The sequence below is a fragment of the Hypomesus transpacificus genome, unplaced genomic scaffold (assembly GCF_021917145.1).
Source record: "Hypomesus transpacificus isolate Combined female unplaced genomic scaffold, fHypTra1 scaffold_61, whole genome shotgun sequence".
NCBI lineage: Eukaryota > Metazoa > Chordata > Actinopteri > Osmeriformes > Osmeridae > Hypomesus > Hypomesus transpacificus.
The window spans coordinates 667332-676713 of record NW_025814034.1 but is presented as its reverse complement, the minus strand read 5'-3'; the positions used below and the strand labels follow the sequence as shown (position 1 = coordinate 676713).

Genomic DNA, 9382 nt, shown 5'->3' with positions numbered 1-9382 from the left:
CCTCTGCTCACACAAGGTCAGAGGACGAACTGGGAGTGGGAAGAGGAGCGAGACAGATAGAGAGAGAGAGAGAGAGAGAGAGAGAGAGAGAGAGAGAGAGAGAGAGAGAGAGAGAGAGAGAGAGAGAGAGAGAGAGAGAGAGAGAGAGAGAGAGAGAGACACATTAACATTAACTCTTCCTTCATAAAGACATCTCTAGTTTGATGAAGTGGGAGCACGGTAATTACACAGGGAGAGTTGAACCCACTACTGGATTACACAAACACATGTGTCTGCAGAGGGAAGAGGGTGTGTGTTCATGAGTCAATGACACAAACACACACACACATACCTGTACAGCTGGGTCTTGGTTGTCCTGGAGCAGTACGTGTCCCCGGTACCTCCTCTCCAGCAGCGTTGACACACCAGCAGTATCCTGTAGCCTCCCAGCACTGGGTGGGGAGGTACCGGCCCTCGGGGTCACACTGGGACAGGAAGGCCCCAGGGACAGTCACACTGGCCTCTCTCTGGCACTGAGTGTGAGGACCTGTGATCACTGGTACACACACCGTAGAGACTGGAGAGGGACAGAGATGGACGAAGAGAATAACACTGGGGGGGTTAACACAGTAGTTCTCCACTCACAGTTAGAAGACAAGCTGGAGAGAGGGGGTGATGCAAGTATGGTCAACATAAAACCCAGACGGGTTATATTTCTCCAGCATGATCAGCGTGTGTGTGTATGTCTGTGTATTACCTTGTGGTGTAGTTTGCCCCAGAGCCAGAGTAGCGCAGAGCAGTAGACATAGGGTGAACATCATGTTCATGATGACAGGAGAAGATCCTGGAGACCAGATCACACTGGAACAACACCGCAACTGAAGAGACAAGCAGAGACCTCTTCACCAACAGGACACAGCAGACAAGCAGAGACCTCTGTACCAACAGGACACAGCAGACAAGCAGAGACCTCTGTACCAACAGGACACAACAGACAAGCAAAGACCTCTTCACCAACAGGACACAGCAGACAAGCAGAGACCTCTTCACCAACAGGACACAGCAGACAAGCAGAGACCTCTGTACCAACAGGACACAGCAGACAAGCAGAGACCTCTTCACCAACAGGACACAGCAGACAAGCAGAGACCTCTTCACCAACAGGACACAGCAGACAAGCAGAGACCTCTGTACCAACAGGACACAGCAGACAAGCAGAGACCTCTTCACCAACAGGACACAGCAGACAAGCAGAGACCTCTTCACCAGCAGGACACAACAGACAAGCAGAGACCTCTGTACCAGCAGGACACAACAGACAAGCAGAGACCTCTTCACCAACAGGACACAGCAGACAAGCAGAGACCTCTGTACCAACAGGACACAACAGACAAGCAGAGACCTCTGTACCAGCAGGACATAGCAGACAAGCAGAGACCTCTGTACCAGCAGGACATAGCAGCAGCCAGGATACCACAGTACTGGAACATCCTGCAGATTCACAACTTTTGGCTTCCCTCACCGAACACAGAAATTATCATTGTATGCTGGTACCTAACAAGACACACAAAATCTCCATCCCGGTACAAGTCAGACTAAGTGTCAACAGGTGTTTTAGTCATAATGTACAACTTTATAATACCTGGAATCAGATAGACCCCACATGCAGCTCAGGAAAATCTCAAAATAGCATTGCAGAGTCCTCCCCTCTTATAGGGGAGAGACGCGCCTGTAGCGCTGACGGGGCGGCCGGAACAGATCGCACCACAACAGGTTGACCTGCTGAAACGGTCAGGGTAACCGTCGGGGGTCGTGACATGTCTTGGCACACAAGTGTATTTACAACTGCCCATCTTGCCCAACAACAACCTTGACCCTTACCCAGAGGAGCCTAGTATATTTGCACAGTGATAAGAGCAAAGCGCTGTACATTTCCACAGTAGTGTAGCAACATTTCCGGATAGTTCCAACTACCCGAACCCCCGTCCCCGTCTACAGGCGTGCACAAAGGGGATATCATGGTCCCTAGAGAGGGCACCATTTCTGGGGGAATCGAAAGTGTGCTTGCGGTCGCCACAGCTCGTGCAGTTTATTTAACTATAGGCCTATCACCTCCAAACCTACTGTTTACTAATCAAATGATAATATTCAAATATTTGGAGAAAGACAAAAGTTTTAGTGGGGTGTAGCCTACATTTTCAAGTTACTAGAGGACAAAAACACATTTCAGGCTTATGCATTCAACCCAAGTTGGTATCGCTCTTGAACTTGGTTAGAGTAGCTCTAACCTGTTTCTGCTTGCCCTGTCGATGAGCCAGAAATGATAAAGACATCACCTTCCCTATACAAGGTTTTACCAACTGGAAAACAACTATTTTAATTTTACATAAAGCTAAAAAAAAACGATTTTGAGCTCAAATAATGTCAAAACGTTTTGCATGCGCGCTGCGCAAGATCACATTGAGTGTGGAAGTCCGGATCTATATCATATCAAACCCAGAATATGTCCTTGGTTTGGGCTGAGCCCCGAATGTTTACAACGTCTGGCTACACGCCTGATTAACCTCTCAGACCCAATATGCATGTGTGTTTGAGTACACATAGCACACACATACACACACACACATACACACACACACATACACACACACACACACATACACACACATACACACACACACACACACACACACACACACATACACACACACACACATACACACACACACACACACACACATACACACACAGACTATGAGCCAGACGAAGAGACAACCGATGTTGAACAATCTAGTGATGAGGAAGAGGGCCCTGCTGAGGTTGTTGTGACAGTCCTGTTCAAGAATGGGAGTTTGTGGTTTGTTCTTCATCCCCACTTGAGTGGAGAAGTCGACTGTCGACTGAAAATGACATAAGGATGACCCCAGGGCCAACCAGATATGCCATCTCCCGGGTTGGTGACATAAAATCCTGCTTCAAACTGTTCCTGACAGAATCAATTGAAACCATAGTCATAAACATGACTAACTTGGAGGGTAGATGTGTTTACAAAGACAACTGGAAGGAGACACCAACATCCAAGCGTACATATTCAAAATAATCCATATATTATGCTTCTTTCACTCAAAAATAAGTTGCATACGCTTGTGTCAATAAGGCCTACAGGCCATAAATGGCAAACAGAAGTTTAAAACTTGTATTGTTTGCAAGAACTTAAGTTGCTAAAAAGATGTAATACAACATTGGTTGATAATATATGTATTATTATGGAATTACAGTCAGCTATAATGGGGCGGTCACTTTTGACCGGGAACACAAAAGTAGTAACAATAAATGAACACAACAGGAGGGTTAACAATATAAAAAATAATACAATCCCCTTTCGTAATCATGATACCCCCCAGAAATGTTCACGGTACCCCCAGTCAAAGCAGGCACCGTGATCCGGCCCGGGTCAGAGTCAATGTCCAACTATCCAGAGGTAGCTACAGGGATGGGGGCGTGTGATTGGTGCAGCATCACAGGGCTGGGGGCGTGTGATTGGTGCAGCATCACAGGGCTGGGGGCGTGTGATTGGTGCAGCATCACAGGGCTGGGGGGCGTGTGATTGGTGCAGCATCACAGGCAGGTGGATAGATGGACAGGAAGGGAGCAGGACCTGCTATCAAGATGTGAAGTTTATTTTGGCTCCCTCCACTAGAGGGCAGCATCAATGCATCTACCATTTAGATGCACTGATCATCATCTGCTTTGTGTAGGTGTTACAATCAGATAAGGACCGGTTCAACATGTTTGTCATCTGCTAGCCCTGAAACACTTCCTACTGTGGCGATATCACACACACATCATTCAGGGGTTTTACATGTTATAATAATGTATTCATTTGGCACTTTTATCCTGCCTGTCTTTGCCAGACCAGTTCCCAACTCCTCTGTACAGCCCACCTAGTAAACACGCCCCTTCCAGATAAACTTGCTCTATGCGACACAGCAAACCTTTTAGCCTGTCATCTGCCTAGCAACAAATTACCGGATAAACGGTTATGATTGGCCCAGCACTGCTCAAGCCAGGTGGATAAACGGTTATGATTGGCCCAGAACTGTTCAGGCCAGGTGGATAAACGGTTATGATTGGCCCAGCACTGTTCAAGCCAGGTGGAAATGTGTTTGAATGGGAGGGGGTCCAGACCTAACCTTGGAAACAGTCTAGAAAATGGCTGGCACTTTTAAAAAGTAACTGGAAGGTGACTGGATGAACCATCTGTCTATCAAAGGCTGTCGTCACACCTAAACCTATAACAGCCACGTAGGACGCTGACTGGTCCAAACCACTGTGATTTGGGCCCAAACTAAGACAACACCAATAAACCAGTTGAAGCCTGGCTAGACAGATTCTTGTGTGTTTGTTATCTTGTGAATTCAGGATATCCAGCCCTGCCCCCTCACAGCCCCGCCCCCTCACAGCCCCACCCCCTCAAGCAGAGGCCCCTCCCCCTCAGAGCTGCCAGAGGGAGAAAAGAGATTGCAGATTCATCTGGTTCACATCCTACTTTTATTCCCCAAAAAATTAGACAATGTTTCTTAGTATAAAAAAGATTGAAACTGTGAATTAAATCAATGTATATATCCTAGAAGTACAATAACAATTACGTTAATATATTAAATAATCACTGTTTGTATATTAGATAATAATATAGAAATGTACATGTAAACTCTTACAATGCACACATTGATATCAGTGCAGTAATGTTACAGTATGGTCAGTAACATTAAATAGTAACATTCCTTAAAACATTCCTTAAAATCATCATCGCCACAATGAAAACCACACAAATAAAAAAATGATACAACCTGAGTTTGAAAACAGAAATCTCATCACAAAACTGTACAATCTTCATGTTAAAATGCACAAATTTACTCAGTCATCACCATCACCAGTTAGAATCACAGATATAAAATCAGATATAAAATCACAGAACCATAGATATATAAAACAATTTAATATATACTGTATAAAACTGATTTGTAGGCAGCACATCATGAATCATTCCCTGCTTTTTTTTAAATGTTGGTCGTTGTTTTTTTATGACCACAACCGACTAAGGCCAGTTCAGGATTAATCATCACCACAATTGAAACCATACGAATATAAAACAATGATACAACCTAAGTGTGATAATATATAAATCTCATCACAAAACTGTAGGGCCGACATGTTAAAATGCACAAACTGAACTCTGTGTCACAGTATTGTCATTATCATGTCAGTCATATTCCTTGTCATCATCACCATAATTAGAATCACAGATATAAAAATATATACAAACTCATGTGTATGCAGCACATCATGATTGGCACAAGAATCATTGACAGCTACATTAAAAACATTTAAGGTAATTGTATTTTTCTATCCACAAATCTCTGGTTTTCCAGTTCAGGATTAAAGGTGTACTATAAGTGAATACAATTGTTTCTCTTCTGAATATGTCAATCCGTCAAGATATGTGTCTTTTAAACAATGCAAGTGATGTCAAAATGAGTGTGTATGTTATGGGAGTGATGTCACAATGTTATGGGAGTGATGTCACAATGTTATGGGAGTGATGTCACAATGTTGTGGGAGTGATGTCACAATGTTATGGGAGTCATGTCACAATGTTGTGGGAGTCATGTCACAATGTTGTGGGAGACATGTCACAATGTTGTGGGAGTCATGTCACAATAGGTGCGTTCGACATGACCCGACTTCATGCGGCGCCGCAGCCGGCTGCAGGTGGCTGACTTGAAACAGTGAATTCTGGTTAGACTTTTTGTCCGACTTGAGACGGCGCCGAGGCTAGGTCACTGTGACGTCGCCTTCAAAGTACCCTGAGATCGATTTGAGAACTGCCGGCTGTGTAGCCAAGCGCATTTTCTCAGGAGCAACTGCACGGGTTCAAGTGACGACACAGCTATTTCATGATTGGCCAGACTCACACACGTCAACTTTGACGCGTGTTTTGTAATATTCAGACACGTTCAGTTTCGCCAACGCTCAAAAAAGTTTAATGAATAAAAAATGTGTTGAAGAAAGGGTTTTAGTCAGCGTCTTCACTAACGGAAAGACTAAGTTAAATTATAAAGTAAAGTAAGCAAACAGCGCTTGATCGGCCATGACTGTCTCCTCCTCTTCTCTCCTCTCTCCTCCTCTCCTCTCTCCTCCTCCTCCCCTTCTCGTCCTCCTCTTTCTCTCATCATCATATCTTCATCCCCCTCTCCTCCTTCTCATGTCGTCTTCCTCACCAGAATCAGGTCATTTAGGGTAAAAAATATGGAGTACAATGTAAGTCATATAACATGCATCACACACTCACACACACACACACTGACATGCACATACACTCTCACTCACATACACACATAGTAAAAATTAAATGTTTATTGTGAACTTACCAAGGGTATTTCGTTTTCAGCTGTGGGAATGTCTGTCGGACTATTTCTTGCTTTTCTTGCATTTATTGCTATGGATGAAGATGAGAAGTTAGAAACAACTTTATTACAGATAAACACACTGATAAAGACACACTTACACACACACTGACATGCACATACACACTACTCAAGCGCGCACTGACAAATAAAATACCTTTTTGACCAAGACAGCAAAGACAGCAAACCCACAGACCTTTAAATAAATCAAAGAAGAAAAAGGGAAGAAGGAACAGGCTGGTTTACATGGGATTTAAGTTCCTCAGTCAGTAACTCTGGTTACCGTAATATGTAGCGGTTCAATCTAGGACACTTACCTCTATGTAGATGGTATATCCAAACCAACAGACCGACAATAATTAACAATGCAATAACAGGTATAGTTATTGAGTCGTTATAACCACGTGAAAGTGTATCACATTCATGTTTTTCTGGAGGCTCAACTGAAAAATGAAAACAAATTAGTGTCTAGGAAAGAGTTGCCTTTTTCTAATTCTAACGTGTTGCTGTTAGCAACCATACACACGTCCAGCTAAACCTGACACAACCTCAAACTGACCATTCACTCACTGTCCATTTGAGCTTACCTGATCGAGCTTGGGCAGTCTTGTTGGCCTGATAAACTCGGCAGGTGAAGGTTTCATCAGTCTTATTTTCTGGTACCGTCAGATAGCTCCTCACGTTGTAGTGCTTGTTATCTTCAGAGACTATTGGTTTCTCAGCGGTGAGTGCATCTCCCTCACTATCCCACCACTCTACATTAGCGTCTCTGTACCATGTTGTAGCCTCGCACTGTAGACGCAGCTGGCCGTCACTGGCTCCCAATACCGAGATCACCGGAGATGCTGCAACTACACAATAATATACGGGTTTAAATACTTCTGCAGAGGGCATCTGCGAATAACCGAATGACCGCTCCGCCTTTACAACTTTTAGGCCTACAATTAGCACGTCACGTGAAAACACCATAGGAAAAAACCGAATACGGGAACCTACCAACAGTGAGAAAAGTTGTAGTCACCTTGATACCTTTTAAAAAGCATGTGTAATTTCCTGCATCCGACAGTTTAACCTGTGAGAGTTTCAGGGAAATGTTGCCTTTCATCAACTCATCGGTTCCAAACAGTTTCGTCCTGTATTTGTAAGACGGTATCTGGCCGGCAGTCCCATCATCATTGAGCCGGCTAAGGTGTACATATTTATCCTGCTCAGATGTTCGCCACACTATTGTCATGTTCTTGGCATAGTGGCCGGGTTCCAGGGAACACGGTAGAGTGACGTCGCCCCCAACTACGGTTGCGGGATGCGAGCCCCTCGCCATAGCATAGATGAAGCGGGTACCGACCAGGAACGTAACACCGAGTACTGCGAATAGCATGGTAAAATTCTTAAGAAATGTTTATTCATTAAAAAAAAAAATTCACTCGATGCCTGACAGAAATGGGAATATCCAAAGTGTAACAAACTTCTTCGAGTGGTGGTAGGCTACTCACCTCCTATCAGAGCCTGTAATATTACAAAATCGGCACAAGGGCAAATTAGTTTCACTTTTATTTCAAAACTCCGTTTTCTTTCCGGGTTGATTGGAGGAAAGTGTCAGTGCATCCTTATTTCACAAAAAGAGACAAATGTCTGAATGATACCATTTTCATAATAGGAATTTAGATATGTAATTGAAGTAGCAAAGCCGGACAATGAGAGAATAAGAATGCTCAATTCCAGAGCCGGGTGGCGCCCTAAATCAGAATTCTGAATTCTGATTCTGATGTCGGGCGCCACCTGGCGGATTGATGTAGTGTGCCGTGTGCATCAGAGGTGCAAGGTACGTCAATGAATGTAGGCTATATGTCAGTGGACATCGAACAAAAACATAATCACAATTTATACTACTATGAACTGCTTGACCACTGAACTTCATTCACACAACTGTGTTGTAAACTTAAAAGAATTAGTGTTTCACACAAAACTCACAGGATAAGGAGAGTATGGTTTACTCTCATGGTATCCGCCCGTGTGTGTGTGCGTGTGTGTGTGTATCATGGTATCCTTGCTGCTTAAACAGAATCAGAAAGGGTTTTATCCGCCATGAAAGTTCGCACAGACAAGGAATTTACTTTGGCAGGAAGGTGCAGACATTAAAAATATAGGAATCTTAAATAAGTAGTGTACAAGTCTAACTAATACTAAGGGGCTGAAAATGTAAAGGTTTAGAATGAAATAAAATATAAAATGGCAATAGTACAAATAGGGCAACATAGTGCATGTGTGTGTGTATTAGGGTATCCACCCCCTGTTGGTTAGACAATGTGTGTGTGTGTGTGTGTGTATCATGGTATCCGCCCCCCTGCTGGTTAGACAGTGTGTGTATCATGGTATCTGCCCCCCTGCTAGTTAGACAGTGTGTGTGTGTGTGTGTGTGTGTGTGTGTGTGTATCATGGTATCAGCCCCCCTGCTGGTTAGACAGTGTGTGTGTGTGTGTGTGTGTATCATGGTATCAGCCCCCCTGCTTGTTAGACAGTGTGTGTGTGTGTGTGTGTATCATGGTATCAGCCCCCCTGCTGGTTAGACAGTGTGTGTGTGTGTATCATGGTATCCGCCCCTCCCTGCTGGTTAGACAGTGTGTGTGTGTATCATGGTGTCCGCCCCCCTGCTGGTTAGACAGTGTGTGTGTGTGTATGATGGTATCCGCCCCCCTGCTGGTTAGACAGTGTGTGTGTGTATCATGGTATCAGCCCCCCTGCTGGTTAGACAGTCAGTCAGCAGCCAGACAGGATGGAGTTCACACCACTCTGCTTCATGCTCTGTGAGTAGGCCTGCTGTGTGTGTGTGTGTGTGTGTGTGTGTGTGTGTGTATGATTGTGTGTGTGTGTGTGTGTGTATGATTGTGTGTGTGTATGATTGTGTGGGTGTGTATGTGTGTACAATGTAATGTAAT

The 9382-nt window shown here is 44.3% G+C and overlaps 2 protein-coding genes across 9 annotated transcripts in view; one reads left to right on the top strand and one right to left on the bottom strand.

Moving 5' to 3' along the window:
- Positions 1–6211: 6211 nt before the first annotated feature.
- On the bottom strand, positions 6212–8196 carry LOC124465939 (CD276 antigen-like). 4 transcript variants are annotated; one of them, XM_047017615.1, is made up of 7 exons: positions 7940–8195; positions 7443–7811; positions 7034–7297; positions 6764–6889; positions 6604–6642; positions 6411–6478; positions 6212–6251 (listed from the first exon to the last, which is right to left on the bottom strand). In XM_047017615.1, the coding sequence occupies exons 2-7, from the start codon at positions 7765–7767 to the stop codon at positions 6243–6245; spliced, it is 831 nt and encodes a 276-aa protein (XP_046873571.1). In that variant the 5' UTR covers positions 7768–7811; positions 7940–8195; the 3' UTR covers positions 6212–6242. The 4 variants fall into 4 exon arrangements, with proteins under 4 accessions (XP_046873571.1, XP_046873570.1, XP_046873569.1 ...); XM_047017614.1 differs by having other exon boundaries at positions 7476–8196; XM_047017613.1 differs by having other exon boundaries at positions 7443–8195.
- A 985-nt stretch (positions 8197–9181) lies between these two features.
- Positions 9182–9382, top strand: part of LOC124465944 (high affinity immunoglobulin gamma Fc receptor I-like) — a 3610-nt gene continuing 3409 nt past the window's right edge. For 3 of the 5 annotated variants that reach the window (XR_006955859.1, XM_047017629.1, XM_047017627.1), the window contains exon 1: positions 9187–9250. Coding sequence is in view for 4 of the 5 variants with exons in the window: in XM_047017629.1 (XP_046873585.1) it covers positions 9220–9250 (31 nt within the window). In the remaining variant the exon portion in view is untranslated. Of the gene's footprint in view, positions 9251–9382 lie in introns of all 5 variants that reach the window. The other 2 variants (XM_047017628.1, XM_047017630.1) reach the window with 2 other exon arrangements.

Coding starts and splice junctions, on each gene's coding strand:
- LOC124465939 (XM_047017613.1), bottom strand. CDS start 7,824: ATGCTATTCGCAGTACTCGGTGTTACGTTCCTGGTCGGTACCCGCTTC. Junction 7,298..7,442: donor TACAACTTTTCTCACTGTTG/GTAGGTTCCCGT, acceptor ATTATTGTGTAG/TTGCAGCATCTCCGGTGATC. Junction 6,890..7,033: donor GACTGCCCAAGCTCGATCAG/GTAAGCTCAAAT, acceptor TTCATTTTTCAG/TTGAGCCTCCAGAAAAACAT.